Source organism: Eutrigla gurnardus, assembly GCF_963514095.1.
Source record: "Eutrigla gurnardus genome assembly, chromosome: 20".
NCBI lineage: Eukaryota > Metazoa > Chordata > Actinopteri > Perciformes > Triglidae > Eutrigla > Eutrigla gurnardus.
In genome coordinates this window covers 2,161,306-2,187,415 of record NC_139931.1, presented here as the reverse complement: position 1 = coordinate 2,187,415, position 26,110 = coordinate 2,161,306, and the positions used below count along the sequence as shown (strand labels likewise).

Below are 26,110 nucleotides of genomic sequence, written 5' to 3'. Positions count from 1 at the left end.
TTAAATGAATATCTGCTTTTCTCACATTTTGTTTTTTTAAGCTGTGATCAAATGATCAAACCACATTTCTGATAACAATCTATTATGTTTTAATATAAATTAGTGTCATGCAGTGATGGGAAAACAAAATGAAATCCAAACTTTTATGGAGGCAATTTATATCTGAATATTTACAACTGGTTAAAATTAGAGTTTAGTGTTATCTAATTATGACCTATCACAACTTAATATACCACAATTATTATTATTTACTTATTTATTAATTATTGAAATTTTAATATTTCTAAATCAATATCGGCAGATTTATTTATATGATATATAGGATGTATTTCATGTATTTTTATTTTTTAATAGCCTATTAATCCTGTAGTGATGAACAATACTACAATAATACAAAAAATAATACATGGTGATTCCAGTATTTGTAAACCCAGCTTTTAATAACTATGACAACCAGAAATACTAAAAACAAACGACCAATAACCAGATTGATGGACAGATCATTAGTTTGAGACGTTGGGTCAAACTGTTACTACATGCTTATTACAAACTAACCAAGTAATACAGGTTTGAATAAGCAGCACACAGATTAAGCCCCGCCCCTCCAGCTGCGCGTCATCGATCAGCTGTATTGATGATTCCATCGCCGCTGGCTGCTGATACTCGTCACTGTAGATACAAACGCATTCGTTCAAGTTCAATACGGCAGATTAAAATATGTTTCCAGTTGAACAGGGAAGACCTGCAGTCATGAATAAAACCAAGAGTCAGACGATTCTGTTCTATCAAAGCACCGCTGCTTCTTTAAAGGAAGGCCACGCCCCCTCGGCTCCGCCCACTTTCTGAACTCCTTTAAATTGGGATTTTCTGGCTCGATGATCACAACGACCAAAAACTAGGAGTTTAAAAATGACCTTTTTTTAAAAACCCTTTGATTTCACTGCAGCCATATTATTACATGATTCATGATCTAAATGCCTCAAACCCTTGTAAAGTCGGGTTTCTTACAAACTCTAGTTTTACTTGCAGGAAGTGTGGAAAAAGTAGCAGTACACTGATGTACAAATACTTCATTACATGAAAGTCCAGAATTCTCCAAATTCATACTTAAATAAAACTATTAATACAGAAAGTACCTTGTACATGATTGGATTGTTATTATTTTTACTGCTGCCGTAATGTATGATAAATATTCTGTTGTCGTAGAATTAATTTGAACTACTTTTATAAAGTTCATCATATTTTATATTTAGAGGTATGTTGGTTTGTGACATCTGAATTTGCACAGTAAAGCTGTTTAACTATTGTAGGGAAGAAAAAAGTACAAATAAATAAAAATAAATATATATTTAAATAAAATAACTGTAAAAAACTGTTTCCTCAGGAACTACATTTTATTGGGGTCCCTGAACCCCTCACGTCAGCTGTTCATTACAAATGTGAAATAAATCCCAGGAACAACATAAAGGGAGATTCAGTTTTATTTTCAAAAATTGTACTTCAAAACCACTCAGGTCATTTAATAAGGCATTCACAACAATCCTCTTTTCTTTTCTGGACATTTCAGACAGTTTTTGATGCTTTTCGAGAGATTTCCTAAAACAGGAGTACAGCTAAGGCACAGAGAGAGAGAGACTAAAAACAAACACACAATAAAGGTAGTAGGTATAAAAGAAACGGCAGAAATAAGTATGGAAACTTCCTCCAGAATCTGAACTTTATCAACACTTTAAAACCAACAAACTCTCCTAAAAGCCTTTTTTTTCTCTTCAAAAACAGTCACATGACGTCTGTGACGTCATCATGACATCACTGTTTCTATGTTAATTAAAGGCAGAATGAGCAGGATCTTCCTACGAGAACATTGAATGTGTACAAACAGGATGTTGTCTTTTTTAAACTGTACATTGTTTTACAAAATACTGATTTCTACATCGACTCATTCATCGGATGAAAAATACACATCAAAATGAAGCAGTAACAGAAAATAATAAACATTTTTAATCTTCAGGACGTTCTTTTGAGAAATTTTGAATAAAAAAACTGATGAAGCTGAAATAATAAATAATGTTAAAAATGATTCTGACTGTTAAAAATATATATTTAAAATCTAAGAATTATTGTGATATTTATTGATGCATACATTAAACCAAATGACTGTTGGTGGCCCAAAAATCCTGTTTATTATATTTAAATGTTTAACGGTTTGATTCACTTCATAATGTAAAACCAGTTTATCAGCTGTTCGAGGCTCCCTGGTGTTAAAAGACTTCAGGCTCAGCGCTTTAAATCGTCATGTTTTCTGTCTGTTTGGACACGAAACCAACAGCTCAAAGTTCCGGTAACATCTGCACCACACGTCCATCATTTTATTTAATAATAAGTTATCAGAATAAATACGTCCTGACTTTAAGTGCTGACTGTCGCTTCGTCCTCGCGGTTAGAAAAACATCCCGCCACTCTCCGTTTGGTCCCAGAATATTGTCATGGCAACTACAGCAACACTGGAATAATTTATTAAAATGGTTAAATATGAGTTTTCATAGTAACAAAGACAAACTCACGGAAGATGGATTACACCAGCAAGGATAAGGATTGATAATTTTTGAAGAGTTTTGGCAGATTTATAGTGAGTCAAGTTAAAATAAAGAATCCCACTCATGTCTGTATGATTAGCTTAGCTTAGCATAACGAAAGAAGCCTCTAAAGCTCGTTAATCAACACGTTGCATCTCGTTTCAGTTGTTTTCTTTAAACGATATGACGTTTTTTGCTTCTGTGTATTTGTGACTATTTTTTGGAGCTGCAGGTGTTGACTGGTGTTATCTGTGGACGGAGCCAGGCTAGCAGTTTCCCCCCGTTTCCAGTCTTTGTGCTAAGCTAAGCTAACTGGCTGCTATCTTTAACTTCAAACCGAATGCAAATTGATCTTGAATTAATCCAGTTATAACCTATAATCATAATCTAGTTCCCCTCCAGTCAACAGGTTTATGACATGCAGTTATGAATAACAGTATTGTTTACATTAATTGTGAATTCTTCACACGTCGAACCTCCAGAACGACGTAAACAAAGTCTTGTTTTTGTTTACGATCATTAAAACCTCTGACAGCGTGACCTTTACCCTCACTGGTGCGACCCAGACATGCTATGAATATTAATATTTAATGGTTTGGCACAACATCCATCACTGAGCAGCATGGAAATCTATAAAGGTGCAAATAAAAATGTCTTGGGTTCGTCCTCCTCCTTCCTCCTCCTCCTCAACTCACAGGAAGTCAGTCGCTGTTGACTACCAGGTACATCTATTTAAATGAATAAATATAACACTGATGAGGAGAGGAGGCCCGTTCAAACACAAACATTTCATCAGGACAAACAGCGGAAGGCCTTTACAAACAAAGGCAGATGCTTTTGTCCAAAAAAATAAATACAAATATTTCACCTGCTGCAAACATCAGCATATCAAATATAAGTCACCGACTAAAAAGAAACAAATTTTATATAAACTTCTGAATAAATTAGTAGCAGTTGTATGCTTTGACACAGTTACATCTGTTTCTCCAGCAAAGAGCAGATTAGAAATGTGTGTACATAAAATAAACTCGGCTAAAGGAGGAGTTCCAGCGTAGCGACGTCTCAGACATCGTGGAACAGAAAGAGAACTAACGCAGCCGGATACAGAGCCGCTGGGTGTCGGGGGGGAAAACCTCCACAAGGCCTTACATGTGTTTATTACTCATCTATCTGACAGATGAAGCTGCTGGTTACTTTTCATGTTTTAACTCCAGGAATGTTTCAAATATTACTATTTGTTATGGATTAAACCATCCAGCCTTATATAAAGTAGTTAAAGTAGCTCCACCATGACCAAATATACATTTACATTGTTAATAAACCCAATATGATGATACATATATAGAATATCAAGGTTTATCTTTTTTTTTTTTAACTTCCTCCTCCTCTGATTACTTTTCCACCACTGGCATCTTTCAGGCTATTAAAGCAACACGAAGCTTCGTGGAAAAACGTCTTAATGGATAAAAGAAACTGAGTGTAAAAGTTTTTCTAGCTGTTTTGTATTTTTCAAATATCCAGCAAGAGATCAACCAACTGAACTCAAATCAGTAATGTGTGTGAATCCTTGTCCCCGACACCTGCCGACTCATCGTCTCTGCATCACAGCTGAAGTAGAAGAGTTTCAGGTCTGTTATCCCAAGACTTCAGTGCAGCATCGATTTAACTCATTGGCTGCTGTTTTCATGTTTTAGACACAGAAGGTTCTAATCTCTTCCAGATTTTGCAGAAAGCCCTCAAAACGCATTCATTTGAATTCTAAAAATAGTGTCTTTTATAGCGTCCGCCAATTAGATGAGAGCTTCACTTCCAGCCTGAACATTTCAGCTGCCGAATTTAGGTTTTTAAAAACGTTTCCCGGCAAATTAATATTTTTATTAATTTAATGATGTTGCATTCAAAGATTTTGATCTTGGGATAACAGTCTGAAATAAAATGCATCCGATCACTTAATTAAAATTAATTTGTCTTCAGAGATTTGAGCCCAAACTCTAAAACCGTGATGGAAGTTTAATAACAAACCTAAGACTGAGAAACGGCTTCCATTTCAGCATCTGGGCGTGAAAAACACACTTTAACCAGGGAAACACTCACAACGAGAGGTATAGAGTTCTTCTGACACACACACACACACACGCACACACACGCACACGCACACACGCACACGCACACGCACACGCACACACACACACACACACACACACACACACACACACACACAGCCAGAGCAGCAGAGTTCGTTCTTTTTAGCGTCGCTGCCTCCAGAGTTTGATTTCCTTTCATGACTTTAAACATGTTAAATAAATAAATATCAGACATCGCTCCTGACGCCTTCCTTCATGTGTTTCTCTCGTTGTCCCTCCGTCCGCCTGCTACCTGATGCGTCCGTCCTGTCCGGGCTGGCTGAGTTCAGACTTGACGTCGGGGCTGGCGGCGCTCCAGCCGGTGAGGTGGCAGCGCTGCATGACGGGACAGGCGCTGGGTCCCATGGAGCAGACGTCCGCCGCCGACCAGTGGCCCTCCAGCAGCCCGTCCAGCCAGCGGCGCAGCGGCGCTCCCGTCAGGCCGGCGTTGGCCTCGGCCTCCTCCACGGCGCCCAGGCTCACCGGCAGACGCAGCACCGGGTTCAGGCCGTGGAAACTCTGCTCCATGTAGGAGTTCCTGGGGGGGCCGCCGTGCAACCGCAGAGCATCCTCTGGACCCCGGGGTCGAGGAGGAGGAGCAGGAGGAGGAGCAGGAGGAGGAGGGAGAAGAATGGTGAGAAAAGGTGCATTTGGATGTATTTTAAATATGTTTGGGGTGAATGAAAGTGTCTCTGTGTGTAACTGAGGAGGATATATTCCCTATATCTTTGCCCAGGCTGAAACCAAAGTTTAAAGGGACAGCCCCCCCCACCCCCACCGTGCAGTAAAAACCCAAACACGCGGTCCGATCAGATCACGTGCTGCCTTCGCTTTATATCAGCAGGCAGTCAAAGCTCCGTCCTATTCGTGTAGCAGGCTTTAGCTCGGCGGTTATCAAAGGTCAGACCAATGAAAGGGGAGGCTGATTGGTACAGAGGTGACCCTGTGTGAGTGAGTGAGTGGCTGCATTCTGACACTATAAATACATGTATGCGTGGTGCTGACAGCTGTGGCAGGACGGCCTCTGCTCTCTGTGTGTCGCTGCAATTTAAGTGTTAGATCTATCTACATACAACCTGCAGTGACCCCAATACAGCTCCACAACAGGTGTTTCCATGAGGGACTTTATCATATACTGCATGCTGTACTATTACTTTTTTCTACATACTATACTATGACTTGGGGTGTGATGGAAGATATCCCATATTCTATGTTAAATGTTCTTTTCCTGCCTGAACCTCATTCCTCAGTAATCAGTTTTTGTGTTTGCATGTAAACGTTGGTGTCTGGATCGCTCACCTTGCTTTAAGGGCTGCTGTCTGTGGAACTCCAGCGGAGCCACGATGAAGGTGGTCTGACCCAGCGGGTTCCAGTGGTGCAGCACTCTCAACGTCCACAACCCGGGCCTCAGAGGCAGGGTGAGCGGCGGCCGGTAGTGGGTGACCTCAGCGGCGGCATCTACCAGTATGTCGTAAGTGGCCGCGATTACGTTGGTGGGATCGATCCATACCACAGTGGCCGTCAGGTTGCTCTGGCTTCGGCTCCAACGCTGCACTGCCACCGGCTCGTCGTTGGGTCCCAGCAAACCCCCGAAGTTCCTGAAGAGACGCTCCTTAGGATCCCAGTCGGCACCGACCTGGACAGCAGGGGGAGTGTCATCCCTTATTAGTCCCACAGCGGGGAAATGTGCAGCTTAGGGGTATCATAAGTTGCATATAGGTGATTTAAGAATTGATTTCAAGGTTTTACCCAACACTCCACAGTCTGGCTCCAGTTAACATTTGTGAGCTTATGTACCCATACATACCTACACTCACCCTCAAACACTTATATACACTTCCATTAAGAAGTTTGGAGTCACCTGTTATATTGACGTTTTTCTTCTTTCCTTCCCAAAGAGAGTAAGTGTGACACCAAATGTATGTATGTTGACCTGATGTACCTACAATTTTAAATGTCGGAACTTTTTTTCAACCAAATTCTCTCCAATGTTAAATTTGTTGTCCCGTTTAGAAAAGTGTGTGTGTGTGTGTTTCTGACCTGGACATGCTGCAGCCTGTTGGTGGGGTGGGTGGGGCTTGCCAGGGTGAAGTGGTCTTTTGGTGTAGCCCAGGTCTCCAGGCTCTCCACCTGGGTAGAGGCTCGGTTAGTGACCATGTGACGCACCAGGTAGCCCTGGAACTGGTCTGACAGGAAGTAAAGGTGCACCGACACTGGGTGGTTCATGGCCATAAACCTGGGAGAGACACAAACATGCCGTACTTAGACCATGTCTGCATTAAAGTGAAGAGGAATCTTTTCTATCCGTGTTGTCTTTTCATCCACACAAAGCTAAGATAATTGCTGAAACATTTTACAAATTTAAGGACATACTACACATTGACATTTTAAGTACATTTTTATGAAATACTAATAACATTCTAAACGATGAAATATACTAAGATATTTTAATCATAATTTGTACAACTGTGCTTTAAAGCCATACTATTTTGAAAAAGTAATGAAAAAGTCGTATTTTGAAAAAAGTCATGAAAAAGTCGTATTTAAAAAAAGTCATTAAAAATTCATAGTATAGTATTTTGAAAAAAAGTCATATTTTGAAAAAAAGTGGTATTTTGAAAAAAAGTCATGGAAAAAAAGTCATGAAAAAAAGTTGTATTTTGAAAAAAATCATGAAAAAATCAGTATACTATTTTGAAAAAAGTAATGAAAAGGTCGTATTTTGAAAAAAGTCATGAAAGTCGTATTTTGAAAAAGTCATGACAAAATCGCATTTTGAAAAAAAGTCATGAAAAAGTCGTATTTTGAAAAAAAGTAATGAAAAATTCGTATTTTGAAAAAGTAATGAAAAATTTGTATTTTGAAAAAAGCAATGAAAAATTTGTATTTTGAAAAAAAGTAATGAAAAAATCGTGTTTTGAAAAAAAGTAATGAAAAAATCGTGTTTTGAAAAAAAGTAATGAAAAAGTTGTATTTTGAAAAAAAGTAATGAAAAAGTTGTATTTTGAAAAAAGTAATGAAAAATTCGTATTTTGAAAAAGTAATGAAAAATTTGTATTTTGAAAAAAGTCATGAAAAAGTCGTATTTTGAAAAAGTCATGAAAAAGTCGTATTTTGAAAAAAGTAATGAAAAAGTCGTATTTTGAAAAAAGTCATGAAAAAGTCGTATTTTGAAAAAGTCATGAAAAAGTCGTATTTTGAAAAAAGTCATGAAAAAGTTGTATTTTGAAAAAAATCAGGAAAAAGTCGTATTAACATATAGATACAAAGAACCATTCATGCTCTGTGGGAAGAAGCCAGAGAAAGGGAGGAGAAAAAGGAAGCCAGGAGAGAACCCACACTTAGACGAGGAAAACATGCAAACTCCACACAGAAGGGACCCAAAACCGACCCGGGAATCGAACCTTGGACCCTATCGTTGTGAGGCGACAGTACTACCCACTACACCACTGTGCAGCTCAAGAAAAAGTTGTATTTTGAAAAAAAGTCATGAAAAAGTTGTATTTTGAAAAAGTAATGAAAAAATTCACAGAATAGAATTTAGAAAGAAAGTCATGAAAAAGTTGTATTTTGAAAAAAAGTAATGAAAAAATTCACAGAATATTTTGGAAAAGTAATGAAAAAGTCGTATTTTGAAAAAAGTAATATTTTGAAAAAAGTCATGAAAAAGTCATAGTATAGTATTTTGAAAAAAAGTAAAGAAAAAGTCATATTTTGAAAAAGTCATGAAAAAATTCACAGAATAGAATTTAGAAAGAAAGTCATGAAAAAGTTGTATTTTGAAAAAAAGTCATGAAAAAATTCACAGAATATTTTGGAAAAGTCATGAAAAAGTCGTATTTTGAAAAAAGTAATATTTTGAAAAAAGTCATGAAAAAAGTCATAGTATAGTATTTTGAAAAAAAGTCAAGAAAAAGTCGTATTTTGAAAAAGTCATGAAAAAATTCACAGAATAGAATTTAGAAAGAAAGTCATGAAAAAAGTCATAGTATAGTATTTTGAAAAAAAGTCATGAAAAAGTCGTATTTTGAAAAAAGTTGTATTTTGAAAAAAGTCATGAAAAAAGTCATAGTATAGTATTTTGAAAAAAAGTCATGAAAAAATTCACAGAATATTTTGGAAAAGTCATGAAAAAGTCGTATTTTGAAAAAAGTAATATTTTGAAAAAAGTCATAGTATAGTATTTTGAAAAAAAGTCATGAAAAAGTCGTATTTTGAAAAAAGTCATGAAAAAAGTCATAGTATAGTATTTTGAAATTTTTATAAAAGAAAGTCATGAAAAAAGTCCGTATAGTATGTAGAAAGAAGTCATGTTGCTTGACTGGAATCACAGGTTGAAGGGAACAGACGAGTCCTGTTTTAACTCCCCCTCTCGTCCCCCTTTTCACACACACTTCCCATAATGATGCCCCCACCCATTCCAGCCACCAATCCCCACCCCAACTCCAACAACAAGAACGTCCTTGTACCTAATGTGGGTCTCCAGCCCCCCCACCCCTAACACCACACACACACACACACACACACACACACACACTGCTGGAAAAATCCAGTCCGTGCAGACACTGTAGCGTGATTGTACCCGAGGACAAGCTGGCGTTATCTATATATTTAATTTGGACTCATAAACACACACAAACAGCAGTGGTGGTGAGTTTAGTGGAAAGACATATTCCTCCTGCCGTTCCCGCTCGCTCAGCGATGTTGCAGCCTGAGTTTACTGACCCAACGCCTGAATGACTCCTCGGAGCACCCAAACACACTCACGGCGGGTGAAGGACTGTACACGAGGTGGACGTCTAGCAGAAACAATTCAAGCACACTCCTCAATTCTCACTAAGTAGTTCACGTCATTTGGTCTGCACCAATTCAAAAAGGGATTATTCATCTTCTCTGATTCCACAAAAATGATCATTAACACTTGAGAAGGCAACTGGACTGGACTTCATTCCCTGACACTTTACAATCAGCAGGTGGAGCTTAACCTCCAAAATATCTACCATCATATCTACATTGTTCTGCTTTGCTTCCACATATCAAACAAACTGCATGAGACCATCTTTTCACCACTTTCAGGTCTAGTTGTTTGGTCCACAATGTGGTTTGACTGACAGCTTGTAAACCGACCTACACAATCCAAACCAGGATCGGCGTGACAGCGTTTCTGACCCCCGATTCTTTTTGGTTCTGTGACTGCTTGAATGCTTCCAAGAGTCTCTCCATTACCCAAGAACCCCATCGGACCATCATGAGGAACTCTCGCAGGCCGTCTACAAACTCCTGCAGCCTCCCAAAACCCACTGGAGCTCCTTCACAAACCCCCAGAACCACATTAGGAACCCCCTTCCAATAATGCAGGACCTTTCAGACTCTGTAAAGATCTTCTGGAACCCCCTAAGAACCACCTGGTAGCATGGACGTATAAAGAGAACTGGGTATGTTGTGGTCCACACCACATCCAGGTCTCCACGGATCCACGTCTGGATGGTCTTACCTGCAGCTGTTGTCGCTGGGATGGCCCTGCAGAGAGCCGGCGGCCCGCGACATCCCCATGCGGGCGAAGGCGTGGTAGTGGCTGAGCGTGGAGTCCGACGGGCCGGCGGTGCCGTCCGTCTCCTGCTCGTGGATGTTTTCCCAGTAGGCGTTGAGGCCCGGCGTGCCCGCGGCGTACGGTCCAAACAGGTACGAGTCCAGCTGGTTGATGATCTCCTGGCTGACGCTGGCCTCGAACTTCCTCGCAAAGAACGTGGGTCTGGACGCTTGCTGGGGTCGGGAGAACAGATACGAGGTGGAGGGATTACAGGAAGTACACTTTGACCTTCAATAAGACAAATAATCAGTAAACACACAGAGAAGGCAACAGAATGAGCAGATTCAGGTATATAACCGAAAAATGAGAGACGACCTCAGAGTGAGGAATAAACTCCAGCAACACTTTAAAACGAGAGGCAACACTGGCAGCATTGATGTGTGTTGCACTCGATTCGGCTTTTCCAGCTGTGAAACCACCCAGTTCCAGTTTAAAGTACAGCGGAGAGTAAACATTCAGAGTAAACCTCCAACATCCAGATCACTTCAAAATATAACAGAAAATGTACTTTTATGGAACACCTGGGTCACGTCTGAGACTCCTCTATAAGTCTGAATCCTCTTAAATGCTTTTAGTTTGGAGAAAGTCGTTGACAAAACAATGTTATTTAGTTTTTGTCCATGGAGAATGCTTGGCTAAGCCCCGCCCCCTTTCCAGTACCATGGAGCCCACACATCTATACAACCTAGTCTATAAAACCTAGTTCATCCACAACAATCACACAGAATCACCAGTTTAAATCTCATATTTAACAGAGATGTGCACGTAAGTTTCAGCATAAAAAAACATTTTGAACCAAAATGACCGATTAGTTGATGTTTTTTTCCTAATAGTTGTAATTAAAGGATAGATGAAAAACATCTGATTAAAGACATTTATACAATCTCTTTTTAAACATGGAATAAGAACCTTCTATGGAATAGAATCAGCGAGAACACACACTTTGTCATGTGGCCCGGTCCAGAGGAAGGAAGGGCATGGTTTGTGATGTCACCAGGAGGGTGTGACCTCACCAAAACCAGCTCCCAATGGGCCAGGAAACCCCAAACATAATGAGAGCCATGCGGACCGGACTGCCCAGGCAGCAGCGGAGCTCCTTATCCAGCAGGAGTGTTTTTATAGTTGTGTGGTCGTCCTGAGGCTGTTCCCTAACAGGCCATTCCCCAACAGGACGTTCCCCAACAGGCCGTTCCCCAACAGACTGTTCCCTAACAGGCTGTTCCCTAACAGGCCATTCCCCAACAGGCCGTTCCCTAACAGGCCGTTCCCCAACAGGACATTCCATAACAGGCCATTCCCTAACAGGATGTTCCCTAACAGGATGTTCCCTAACAGGCCGTTCCCCAACAGGCTGTTCCCTAACAGGCCATTCCCCAACAGGCCGTTCCCTAACAGGCCGTTCCCCAACAGGACGTTCCCTAACAGGCCATTCCCTAACAGGATGTTCCCTAACAGGATGTTCCCTAACAGGCCGTTCCCCAACAGGCTGTTCCCTAACAGGCCATTCCCCAACAGGCCGTTCCCCAACAGGCTGTTCCCTAACAGGCCGTTCCCTAACAGGCCATTCCCCAACAGGCCGTTCCCTAACAGGCCGTTCCCCAACAGGCTGTTCCCTAACAGGCCATTCCCCAACAGGCCGTTCCCCAACAGGCTGTTCCCTAACAGGCTGTTCCCTAACAGGCTGTTCCCTAACAGGCCGTTCCCCAACAGGCCGTTCCCTAACAGGCCGTTCCCCAACAGGCCTTTCCCTAACAGGCCATTCCCTAACAGGCAGTTCCCTAACAGGCCGTTCCCTAACAGGCCATTCCCTAACAGGCAGTTCCCTAACAGGCGGTGTTCTCACACAGCTAAAGACAGTAACCGCTAGTTACAGGCTCATCTCCATCACAGGAGCAATAATAGAAAAGACGCTTTTACTCTTAGCTCTCGGCTCGCAGCCAGATGTGAACCAGGCAGCTGACTCAGCTTTATTTAGTCGAGAACATGTTCAAAGTTGTTAACAATATAAGACAGAGAAAAGAAGGAACATTTTGAGTTTTATAATAATATAAGCACGGTAACTATGGCAACTATTATTTTCATTAGTAATTCATCTAATGATTAACAGATAAAGATCCTAAAGACAAACCTGACATATTCAACCTAACTATAGAAGAGCAGGAAATAATTACATTTGGGAACCAGTGAATCAATAAAGATAGCCCCTGAATAAAAACAGAAAGGAACTGAAGGATGCTTTTAATAATTTCACAAATAAAACATAAAATTGTCTCCCTATTGTCTAATAATTAGAGCATTCATTTACACACCGACACCCCTCTTTTAATGTGATTTTAAATGGATCAAGACAAAAATAAAACTCTTCATATTTTAGCCTCCAGCTCATAAGACACGATTCATCTCCACCGGCTAGATGAAGGAGTTAAAGTGTGCGTTGTACTGTACTTGCTGTACTTGTGTTCCACGCTGACCCTCAACATTCAGGACTCCGACTGAGTCGTCTTTCCAGAACCCCGGCATTACGATAATGACAACCTTAGAAACCTCAGCGGCAACCAACTACACAGGTCTAAAAATATAGACTGCCTAAAGTGTACAGCTGTTTCCAGGATCAGCTCTTCTTATAGAAACCATCAGTAGCCCGACCGCAGGACGCTGTCCTCAGGTCTGTCGTTACGGGGAGCTGGCCGGGAGTTAAAGCTGCACTGCTAATTTGTGAATACGAGGTTATTTCTGGTCCCTGAAGGCCTCGGGAAGAGAAGTGACTGAACATGGTGGCCGTTCATTACAGGGCAGCGACATTATCGCATCTGATCGAAAGAAATCCAAAGAATGTTCACAGATGGAAAAAAAAAGCTTGGTGACTGCCGAGAAGCTGAAACCACATCTGTCCTGTTTAATGTCGTCAGTCACGGCAGAAAAGTAATAAAACACAGGCGTTCTTATTCTTTTAAAGAAATAATCATATATGAGATTATCATGGAACCGGCAGACTGTCGCGCTGCTGTGTGTCGCATCTAAAAGAGTCGTGGACGTCAAGCAGACATTTAAAGGGCCAGTGTGTAGCATGTACAGGGCCAGTGGGTAGCATTTAAAGGGCTTTTGTGTAGCATTTCAAGGCCCAGGGTGTAGCATTTAAAGGGCTAGTGTGTAGCATGTACAGGGCCAGTGTGTAGCATTTAAAGGGCTTTTGTGTAGCATTTCAAGGCCCAGGGTGTAGCATTTAAAGAGCTAGTGTGTAGCATGTACAGGGCCAGGGTGTAGCATATAAAGGGCTATTGTGTAGCATGGTCAGGGCTAGTGTGTAGCATTTAAAGGACCAGTGCATAGCATTTAAAGGGCTAGTGTGTAGCATGTACAGGGCCAGTGTGCAACATTTTAAGGACCAGTGTGTAGCATATAAAGGGCTAGTGTGTAGCATGTACAGGGCTAGTGTGTAGCTTTTAAAGGGCTAGTGTGTAGCATGTACAGGGCCAGGGTGTAGCATTTAAAGAACCAGGGCATAGCATTTAAAGGGCCAGTGTGTAGAATTTAAAGGGCCAGTGTGTAGCATGTACAGGTCCAGGGTGTAGCATGTACAGGGCTAGTGTGTAGCATTTAAAGGACCAGGGCATAGCATTTAAAGGGCCAGTGTGTAGCATTTAAAGGGCCAGTGTGTAGCATTTAAAGGGCCAGTGTGTAGCATGTACAGGTCCAGGGTGTAGCATGTACAGGGCTAATGTGTAGCATTTAAAGGGCCTGTGTCCAAGTCTCTAAAAGCTTTGCCAATCAGAGAGGGGAATGCTAAGCAGTCTCACCTGGAAGCGCGGCAGGTCCGAGGGCTTGAAGTCGTTGGGCGAGCAGCCGCACCAGTCCACGATGTGCTTGTACTGGCATTTACATCCCAGTTTGCGGTTCCAGTTGGTGAGCCTCAGGTTGTTGTCCACCATGCTCTCACAGTGGGCGCTGTTCTCCAGCACGGTGTGGAAGAAAGACTGCAGGAGAAACGGCAGGTTCAATGAAACACATCCCATCTATATGAAATATAAGACTTTTAAACTAATATTACAGCTGCAGTGATTAATATAATAATCATTTATTTGGGTTGGTCTTCATGTCTTTTAACCCTCTGAACCCGTCAGATAAACGTAGTGGAGTACAGCAGTAACATCTGAGATGTAGTGAAGCAGAAAGTGGAAACACCCCAGAAAAGTAAAAATACCTCAGAGAGGTCGCTTTAAATACGCTGTAGCTATTCGCATCGTCCTCTAGGGGACGCCGGTCGACTCTAGCGACGGGGGGGTTACCTCGGCAGGAAGCAGCGTGTAGGCGTAGAAGCGCTTCATGCTGCTGACCAGCTCGTCCCTGGAGTTCACCACGTAGTCCACGAAGGGCCGGTTCAGCAGGAACCAATCGGAGCCCCCGTCCACGGCCACGCCCTCGGGGATCTTGCGGTCGCCGAGACGCCACATGTGGGTGTCACACTCGTAGAAGAGGCGGTCCAGACCCTGTTTACGAATGAACCTGCAGGAGGACACGCGGCGTTGAGCTGATTACTTACATCGTGTATAAGTACACCTTTACTGTTGTACATGTACTGTATACTGGATAAAGATTACTAGGCAAGAAAACCTGACTAATTATGAAACCAATGGTTTCACGAAATTACATGAAACTAAACGAGGACAAAAAGAAAATGAAATGTTGTTTTTTTAGAAGAAAATACAACTTAACTATTTCTTTTAAGTAGATTTACCAGATTTTCTGTAATTTGGAGCCTTAAACACATGATTTCTCAATACCAAAATCATCAACCAATCAATAAATTGACAATTATTTATATGAATGCTGAAATTGTTAATCTAAAAGGAATAAATCGGGAGAAAAAACTTAACTTCCATCTGATATTTAGGGTCTGTCTTAATATTCACTACTACTATATACAGTATATATATATATATATATATATATATATATATATATATATATATATATACACACAGTATTTCTAGTGAATACAGGCTCACTATTCAAGCACCGATCACTTCCTGAGACCTGAAGTGACTTCGTGACTAAACCTGTATTTAAACCGAAAAAACACAGACTTAAGTTTCACCACTTGTTTTAAAAACCAAATTACACGAAACTAAATGAGGACAAAAACAAAATCATAAAATGTCGGTTTAGATGCCAGACATAGTTTTAAGAAACTCTGAGAAACTCAGCGTAAAAAAACGTTTTTGTGTAACTGAAATCTGCAATTTGGTGTTTTTCCTTCAATCTGAATTTTTAGAGGGTGTTTTAATTTTCACCCAGTTAACCACAAACTACCACTCAAACCTAAATGACTAAACTACCTTCTCCTACAAGCTTTACTTTTTATTTAATCCTGGGGAGGAAGAGGAAGAAGGGGAGGAGGAGGAGGAAGAGAAAGTGTCTCTCTCACCGTGCGTTGTCTCTGCCGTGAGACTTGATGAAGTTCTGGTTGCGGTACTTAGACAGGAAAGACACCAGCTGCTCATTGGTCCTGAGGGGAGACAACAGCTGTCAATCATCAGGTCAGAAACACACCTGCAGCATCACTATGGTTACACAAACACCTGCAGCATCACTATGGTTACACAAACACACCTGCAGCATCTCTATGGTTACACAAACACACCTGCAGCATCGCTATGGTTACACAAACACACCTGCAGCATCACTATGGTTACACAAACACACCTGCAGCATCACTATGGTTACAAAAACACCTGCAGCATCACTATGGTTACACAAACACACCTGCAGCATCTCTATGGTTACACAAACACACCTGCAGCATCTCTATGGTTAAACAACCACACCTGCAGCATCTCTATGGTTACACAAACACACCTGCAGCATCGCTATGGTTACACAAACACACCTGCAGCATCTCTATGGTTACACAAACACACCTGCAGCATCTCTATGGTTACACAAACACCTGCAGCATCACTATGGTTACACAAACACACCTGCAGCATCACTATGGTTACACAAACACACCTGCAGCATCTCTATGGTTACACAAACACACCTGCAGCATCACTATGGTTACACAAACACACCTGCAGCATCTCTATGGTTACACAAACACCTGCAGCATCACTATGGTTACACAAACACACCTGCAGCATCACTATGGTTACACAAACACCGGCAGCATCACTATGGTTACACAAACACACCTGCAGCATCACTATGGTTACACAAACACACCTGCAGCATCACTATGGTTACACAAACACACCTGCAGCATCACTATGGTTACACAAACACACCTGCAGCATCACTATGGTTACACAAACACACCTGCAGCATCACTATGGTTACACAAACACACCTGCAGCATCACTATGGTTACACAAACACACCTGCAGCATCACTATGGTTACACACACACCTGCACCATCACTATGGTTACACAAACACACCTGCAGCATCACTATGGTTACACACACACCTGCACCATCACTATGGTTACACAAACACACCTGCAGCATCTTTCTTGTCACAGATTTCAAACAGCTGAAACATTTGGAGCTTTTAAACTTCCTCTTTTATTACATCTGAGTGTCTTCGTGTGTGTTTAACAGCAGGAGGGAGAAAAGCACCAAATCATGAAACAACAGCTGTTTTTTTATAACGTGGGAATTAAATATTTGAACGACTCGTCTGTTTCCTTCCAAACAAGGCGAAGCAAGCCTCCATTTAGGGGGAAATCAGAGGGACTCTGTTTGGGCCAGCTGGACCGGTTCACTCAGCTGCCTCCTCCTCCTCCTCCTGTCTGCGTGTGGCCCGCAGCGGAGGACACACAGCCACGACGGGACAGCAGACAGACAGATCCGGCAGACAGACAGACAGGTCTGCTGTGATTGCGGTCGTTAGGACGGACCGCAGGCCTGCATGTGTGTGTCTGTGGGCTTGTTTGTGTGCCTCGGCCGAAATGTAACCGAGGCCGCCGTGACACGCCGTCACGTGACCAGGAGAGGCTCCGCGTCCACATCATGATCTTTCAACGCCGAAGTGTGTGTTTGCTGTCTGTCCACCTACGAGTTCCTTGAACGCTCCCTCATTAACATGTCCGGGCTTATTTTAAGAGCCAGGTCGTATTTAGATCCATTACTGCAGTAAAACTACTCAGAAACTGAAGTTTTACTGTTCTATAATCCTGCTGCATTCATGTGCATGTTTCATCTTTTTAACTAATCTGCAGCGAAGCATCATATTCTATAAAATCAAATTAAATTCAATCAATTCAATATTCCTGCATATCGCTTGATGAAACTCACTGCATCTTTGCTTTTAGGTAAAAGTATCAATTTTATTCTTTCCATCTTATATCGAATCAATTCGGAGCAAAAAAAAGCTGATTTTGTAGCCGCTGTTGAAAATCAATGAGATTTTTCTTGTTTGTTTTTCTGTCGGATGAAGCTGGTTGATATTCTGTGTGATATTTAAAAACTTGTGTGACCTTCTCTTGACAGACAGACACACACACACACACACACACCATTGACTCACTCTCCATGTGCCTCCATGACGTCACAGCTATCGACGGCGCGGTGCTAATGCTGTGGATGTGTTATGGATTTTAGCTGGAAGGGCATTCAAACAGTCACTTTGATGCGAGGACAGAGACCGGATCAGTGTGTGTGTGTGTGTGTGTGTGTGTGTGTGTGTGTGTGTCCTCAGGAGGAGCCCTCATCAACATCAGTGTTGGTATTTTTTCTGTTAATATCACTGTAAACTGAATATTTTTTAGAGTTCTTCTTCTCTGTTGATTGAACAAAACAGACGATTCAGACAGAATCTAAACTGTAGTTGGAGACACATTCTTAGTTTATATTTTATCATCATTCAATATCCAACAAGTGTATCATAAATTCAGAATGTACCTTTAATATTTCCTTGAATTTAAGTTCACCTCAAGTTCAAACTGCCTGCAATAATGAAAGTACCATGAATCCAATCCCTCTCACCTGATGGGGTAGTCTGCAGCGCTGAGGTTGATGAAGAAGTCCCAGGACCAGTCGGACATGTTCAGCAGGTCCTCCATGCTGCGCAGGTACATGGTCAGCAGGCTGGCGCCGCCCCAGATGGTGGACATCCTCCAGGGGGTCACACGGACGTTGGGATAGCTGCCGGCCAGAGACAGGATCTCCCTGTTCAGGTAGTTGGACCGCTGGGGAGGCAAAGGGACAATATCAATACATATGGGTTTATAGACTGTATATCAATCTATAAAAGAGGCGGTCAGCAGACTCACCAGGTCCACGTGGATGTAGTAGTAGTGCGAGGTGTGGTAGATGGCTTTGAAGAGGCGGTGGAACTGGCGCGAGGCTCGGCCGTGGACCACCAGGACGAAGGCGATCCGTGCCGGCGTGGGATGGGCGGCGCCGTCCGAAGGCTCCTCCTCCCACTGCACGTTCACGTTGGCTTTACCTGGACAGAGAGCACCAACGGGGTCAGGAAGGTCACGATGCATCTTTAACACGATTCAGATCGTTTTCTTGAATTCTGACATCTGAAACCAGATCTGCAGTCCTGCGCTTCAATGACTAATTGATAAGTGACTAAAAAGAAAATTAATTGGCAACTGTTTTTTTCTGAGTTGGAAAGACCAAAAAAGCCATTTTGAAAACATAAAATTGCATTTTCACTCTTTTTTTTAATTGGACAAAACGTTAATTGAGACTATAATAACATAATGAATTGAATATTATAGATATCTGTGCAGCCCTGCTGTAGTTGGTGATACATTATATTGAACTAAAATGGATCTGATCAGCAAATTTCTGGACACGTTGTCCATCAGAGATCTAAAAACATGATCAAAAGAGGATTTTTTTTTCCTGGTTACAAGACAAAGTCGCTGCTGCCCTCGATCTCGAGTTAAAATCTACTTCCTGTTTATAGAAAGCCTCCGACAGCGCCGACGCGTCTCCACCATCACGCTCGCTCTGAAGACGGCGCGGGTTGAGGCCTGCGTGGCCTAATTAGTGACCTTGCCGGAGCTGTAGGGCATGCTGGGAGTCTGAGGAGGAATCACTGTAATCAGGCGACTCAGTGGAGCGCTGAGGGGGGGGTGGTGTGATGTTGTGTAAGGACATGGGGGCGAGGGGGGGGGCTGGTTTCCTTGACAGACTGAACACACGTCAGTCAAACTCAAATCATCTCTCAGCGGCGCTCCACATATAACCACCAGTGTGTTATCAAAGCCAACCCGTAATCATATAAATTAAACCTCAGAACGGCTCCGGGAGGTTCCAAGAGCTCCGCCGCGGGGGAATCATTAGTCAGCCGTTCCAAAAATAAGACTACAAACTGCTCCTTTAACTGGGGTGTAATTACGCCGAGAACGTGGAAATAGAACGGGAGGCCTCGCCGGCTCCGACGCGTGCCGGGTTAAAAACGCTCCTCAAAAAGAGTCAAATAGATGAAGAAGAAGGCGGAGGACCGAAGCAGCCGCCGGCTTCTCTCTGATTCTTTGCCTTTGATTTGTCGATGACAGGCTGCTGGGAGGAAACTTCAGTCCTTAGAGGTCAGAGGTCAACACGTTTACACTGTCTGTGTTCAATAATCCAGAATGTGATGGAAGTACAGGCCAGCGTCTGTTCAGCGTGGCTGGACTTCCTTTGACCAAACACACATTTCCTGTCTAGTCATGTTCCACACGGAACCAGCTGAAACATAAAGACTTTCCAGGGAACCCTCTAGGGGTCCCGGAACCCTCTAGGGGTCCCGGACCCCAGGTTGAAGCTCTCTGGATGAAATAAATGGTTTTTAATTGTTGATTAAACAGATGAGTATTTTCTTGAATCCTTCACCGTTTGAATCTGCAACAGAAAAACACGTAGTTCTGTTTGACATGTTTAGGATCTGTAACTGGAGAACGTTTGGAGACGAATTCCTCCTTTCAGCTGAAAGACATTTATCTTTAGGGATATATATATATATATATATACATATATAATTTGCTTTCTAATGTAGTCCCTGAAGCAGCTGCACAAACATGAGTCTGGTTGTTAAATACTTTAAGAACGTGGAGTTTGTTTCTGGATTTTTCTGGATCTGTAGCTGTATTTGTCTGTGATGAACCTGCTGCTGGTGTGACCTGGTCTCTGTGTGATCTGGTCTCTGTGTGATCTGGTCTCCGTGTGGTCCGGTCTCTGTGTGGTCTCACCTTCTATGGGGCAGAGGCGGGGCACCCTGTCGGGCATCAGGACCCCGTCCTTGTGTTTGCAGTAGACCTCCACGATCTGCTGCCGACACTCGCGGCTCTTTGCTCTGGACAGAGCCGAGATGGCTTCCTTCCCGCTGATCTCACACTGCGGCTGCTCCTTCCTCGCCGGCGCCGCCGTGGCCGACTTCCTGGCCCGGTGGAGCGACAGATCCCGGTCGGACCCCCGGTCGGACCCCCGGTCGGACCCCCGGACCGGCACGGCCACTGTCGGCATCTGGGGGTGCGGTTTGTGGACGCGGGTGCGGTTGTGATTGTGGCCCGCCCCTCTGTTGAGGACCTCGTTAGCAGATTTTCCCAGCATGCCTTGCGCCTGGGCCTTGTCCAGCCTGCGCTTGGAGTTGGCGAGCGACGGGCGCAGCCGCTGAGAGCGAGCCCCCAGGTTGCTGTTGCTGTCGATGGTGTCGAAGTCTTTGGGGACGGAGTTCTCGTTGTTGTTGCTGTCGAGTTTCTCTTTGGGCCGGTAGACGTCCTGACGAGACAAGGACAGGGTTCATCTTTAATATCCTTCAAAATAAAAGCATCACCACTAACGCATCTGAAGCTCAACCTGGACCAGGGAGCAGCAGACAGACAGGGAGCAGCAGACAGACAGGGAGCAGCAGACAGGCAGGGAGCAGCGGACAGACAGGGAACAGCAGACAGGTGAACAGCAGACAGACAGGGAACAGCAGACAGGTGAACAGCAGACAGACAAGGAACAGCAGACAGACAGAGAGCAGCAGACAGACAGGGAACAGCAGACAGACAGGGAACAGCAGACAGACAGGGAGCAGCAGACAGGCAGGGAGCAGCAGACAGGTGAACAGCAGACAGACAGGGAACAGCAGACAGGTGAACAGCAGACAGACAAGGAACAGCAGACAGACAGAGAGCAGCAGACAGACAGGGAGCAGCAGACAGACAGGGAGCAGCAGACAGACAGGGAGCAGCAGACAGGCAGGGAGCAGCAGACAGACAGGGAACAGCAGACAGGTGAACAGCAGACAGACAGGGAACAGCAGACAGGTGAACAGCAGACAGACAAGGAACAGCAGACAGACAGAGAGCAGCAGACAGACAGGGAACAGCAGACAGGCAGGGAGCAGCGGACAGACAGGGAACAGCAGACAGGTGAACAGCAGACAGACAGGGAACAGCAGACAGGTGAACAGCAGACAGACAAGGAACAGCAGACAGACAGAGAGCAGCAGACAGACAGGGAACAGCAGACAGACAGGGAACAGCAGACAGGTGAACAGCAGACAGACAGGGAACAGCAGACAGACAGGGAACAGCAGACAGGTGAACAGCAGACAGACAAGGAACAGCAGACAGACAGAGAGCAGCAGACAGACAGGGAACAGCAGACAGACAGGGAACAGCAGACAGGTGAACAGCAGACAGACAGGGAACAGCAGACAGACAGAGAGCAGCAGACAGACAGGGAACAGCAGACAGGGAACAGCAGACAGACAGGGAACAGCAGACAGGTGAACAGCAGACAGACAAGGAACAGCAGACAGACAGAGAGCAGCAGACAGACAGGGAACAGCAGACAGACAGGGAGCAGCAGACAGACAGGGAACAGCAGACCTGACCCAAGGACACACTGAGTTTGTACAAGACATTATGTTATTTTAAACCTCATCAGTTTATTCATTATTATTATGATTATTATTAACGTCCTCGTGCGTTCATCAAATCCACTTTCACTCGAGAGATTCAGAGACCCGAGGGAATGACTTCCTGAGCTCTGAGTGACCTTTGACCTCTGAGACGCGGGCAGCTGGCCTCCCAGAGTCAGGTGGTGACACACACACACACACATACACATATGTGTGTGTGTTTCACTGGCAAAGCCATATGACCTCAATGGGTATTTTAATCCCTCAGATCGCCCTATATCTGTCTTTTCCAGGGATAAAGAGTGTGTTTCTGACACACACACACACACACACACACACACACACACACACACACAGGCAGTAATGTCAGCTCTAACCACCTGCTCCTCAGACAACCTTTCATTATCTCATCTGTAATATCAGCTTTGAGGAATGTGTGTGTGTGTGTGTGTGTGTGTGTGTGTGTGTGTGTGTGTGTGTGTGTGTGTGTGTAGTCAGTGAATACTTCCAGCTTTCCTGCGATCACAGAAACAAATATGGGCTTTTATTTTGGTAAATGCATTTTAAGTACAGATAAATTCCCTTAGTGAATTAGTAAACCCTCCCAGTTGAGAAACTGTAAAACCAGTCAGACTAAACTCTCTTCCTTCACGGATCCTCCTGAGATTTTTCCCAGAAGCCTTTGCTTCCATGGAAACGGACCAGAGCTGCTGAAATACCGCTGCGTACCTACACACACCAACTACACACCACTCACACACCACTCACACACCAACTACACACCGCTCACACCAACTACACACCACTCACACACCAACTACACACCAACTACACACCACTCACACCAACTACACACCACTCACACCAACTACACACCACTCACACACCAACTACACACCAACTACACACCACTCACACACCAACTACACACCACTCACACACCACTCACACACCAACTACACACCACTCACACCAACTACACACCACTCACACACCAACTACACACCAACTACACACCACTCACACCAACTACACACCAACTACACACCAACTCACACCAACTCACACACCAACTACACACCACTCACACACCAACTACACATCACTCATTCACCAACTACACACCAACTACACACCTCTCACACACCAACTACACATCAACTACACACCACTCACACACCAACTACACACCAACTACACACCTCTCACACACCAACTACACACCAACTACACACCTCTCACACACCAACTACACATCAACTACACACCAACTACACACCTCTCACACACCAACTACACACCAACTACACACCAACTACACACCAACTACACACCACTCACACACCAACTACACACCAACTACACACCTCTCACACACCAACTACACACCAACTACACACCAACTACACACCAACTACACACCACTCACACACCAACTACACACCAACTACACACCTCTCACACACCAACTACACATCAACTACACACCACTCACACACCAACTACACACCAACTCACACCAACTACACACCAACTACACACCAACTACACACCACTCACACACCAACTACACACCAACTACACACCAACTACACACCACTCACACACCAACTACACACCACTCACACACCAACTACACACCACTCACACACCAACTACACACCACTCACACACCAACTACACACCACTCACACACCAACTACACACCAACTACACACCACTCACACACCAACTACACATCAACTACACACCACTCACACACCAACTACACACCAACTCACACCAACTACACACCAACTACACACCAACTACACACCACTCACACACCAACTACACATCAACTACACACCACTCACACACCAACTACACACCACTCACACACCAACTACACACCAACTACACACCACTCACACACCAACTACACACCACTCACACACCAACTACACACCAACTACACACCACTCACACACCAACTACACACCACTCACACACCACTCACACACCAACTACACACCAACTACACACCCTCACACACCAACTACACACCAACTCACACCAACTCACACACCAACTACACACCACTCACACACCCTCACACACCAACTACACACCAACTCACACACCAACTACACACCAACTCACACCAACTCACACACCAACTACACACCACTCACACACCAACTACACATAACTCACACACCAACTACACACCAACTACACACCACTCACACACCAACTACACATAACTCACACACCAACTACACACCAACTACACACCAACTACACACCACTCACACACCAACTACACACCAACTACACACCAACTACACACCAACCTACAACATGTACATATTTACATGTTTAATGTTCTAACAGCCAGCTTCCTCTCTGAAGGAGATCCACTTTGTTCTGATATCAGATCATTAACAGGACAAGTGATCCATAACGATCAACTATAAGTGTGAAAGAAAAAACACCTTCGTATAAAGAGCTCTTTCAGCGGGAAGCGTCCAGCAGCTCGAGGCTCTGCATCCATCAAACCCCGGTGGATGTTTGTGTGTTTTCCTTCATTTCAGCTCTTTAAATACACCAGCATTAAGAATTATTTCACTCGATTTTTTCATCAGATATTAGTTTTAGTTAACATTCAATTTTCCTGTTTTGTTTTATTGAATTTCTGGAAATTTGGTTAAAATTAGGACCAAACGTGGGTGTGAACTTGTGGAGATGATCTTTGATTCATGTGAAATATTCCTGAAAGTTCACTCTCGTTGACAGAAGAAATAGGCGGCCCCAAACCAGCCAATCACAGCTCTTGCTGTCCGTCCTTTTTCTATGACATCACAATGTGCCTCTCTGATGAATCCATGTCTCCTTAGTTTTGCTACTACCTCTACTGATATATCTTTATATTCATAAAGTATATAATATAGTATATAATACTATATATATATATATATATACATATATATATAATATAAAACAGCTGAGCCTCTCGTCTCCCGATGGACATGAAAGGATTTTCTCTCCAAACACAATAGAGTTGGCGAGACAAAGAGGAAAAACAGAAGCAGATGGACAGACGGAAAGCTAAATGGACTATTAGGAGGGACGGGTTTCCACTGCGAGACCTGGACCCCCCCCCCCCGGGACCCCAGGACGACCCGGATTACGGCGGCGGATTTCAGTCTATCTATACCAGTTTCAGTGAGAATTATCTCAAAGCTTTGTGGGTTTTCACATTAGTGTGTTGTGTTTAAATGCCAACAGAGAGAGACGTGCCAGCATGGTGCATGCTGGGAAAACATCTGCGCCACGACGCCCTGCGGTTCGGACTATAATGGATTATAAATATCATGAATCATACGGTTGCAGGTGTATCAGAACCCACCAAGGAGACAGAATCCAGCAAAGAGACAGAACCAAGGAGACAGAACCCAGCAAGGAGACTGAACCAAGGAGACAGAACCAAGGAGACAGAATCCAGCAGAGACAGAACCAAGGAGACAGAACCCAGCAAGGAGACAGAACCAAGGAGACAGAACCCCGCAAGGAGACAGAACAAAGGAGACAGAACCCAGCAAGGAGACCGAATCCAGCAAGGAGACAGAACAAAGGAGACAGAACCCCGCAAGGAGACAGAACCAAGGAGACAGAATCCAGCAAGGAGACAGAACCAAGGAGACAGAACCCAGCAAGGAGACAGAACCTAGGAGACAGAACCCAGCAAGGAGACAGAACCAAGGAGACAGAACCCCGCAAGGAGACAGAACCCAGCAAGGAGACCGAATCCAGCAAAGAGACAGAACCAAGGAGACAGAACCCACCAAGGAGACAGAATCCAGCAAAGAGACAGAACCAAGGAGACAGAACCCAGCAAGGAGACAGAACCCACCAAGGAGACTGAACCAAGGAGACAGAACCAAGGAGACAGAATCCAGCAAAGAGACAGAACCAAGGAGACAGAA

At 43.7% G+C, this 26,110-nt stretch overlaps 1 protein-coding gene across 1 annotated transcript in view; it reads right to left on the bottom strand.

The window, feature by feature from the left end:
* Positions 1-1,473: 1,473 nt before the first annotated feature.
* LOC311030696 (xylosyltransferase 1-like) overlaps positions 1,474-26,110 on the bottom strand; it is a 28,812-nt gene continuing 4,175 nt past the window's right edge. Inside the window, exons 2-11 of the mRNA XM_084036624.1 lie at positions 20,479-21,007; positions 18,562-18,737; positions 18,275-18,477; positions 15,715-15,795; positions 14,576-14,792; positions 14,087-14,263; positions 10,194-10,462; positions 6,740-6,935; positions 5,999-6,335; positions 1,474-5,271 (exon numbers count right to left, since the gene is read on the bottom strand). Coding sequence (XP_083892750.1) covers positions 4,949-5,271; positions 5,999-6,335; positions 6,740-6,935; positions 10,194-10,462; positions 14,087-14,263; positions 14,576-14,792; positions 15,715-15,795; positions 18,275-18,477; positions 18,562-18,737; positions 20,479-21,007 — 2,508 coding nt within the window. The 3' untranslated portion in view covers positions 1,474-4,948. The remainder of the gene's footprint in view (positions 5,272-5,998; positions 6,336-6,739; positions 6,936-10,193; positions 10,463-14,086; positions 14,264-14,575; positions 14,793-15,714; positions 15,796-18,274; positions 18,478-18,561; positions 18,738-20,478; positions 21,008-26,110) is intronic.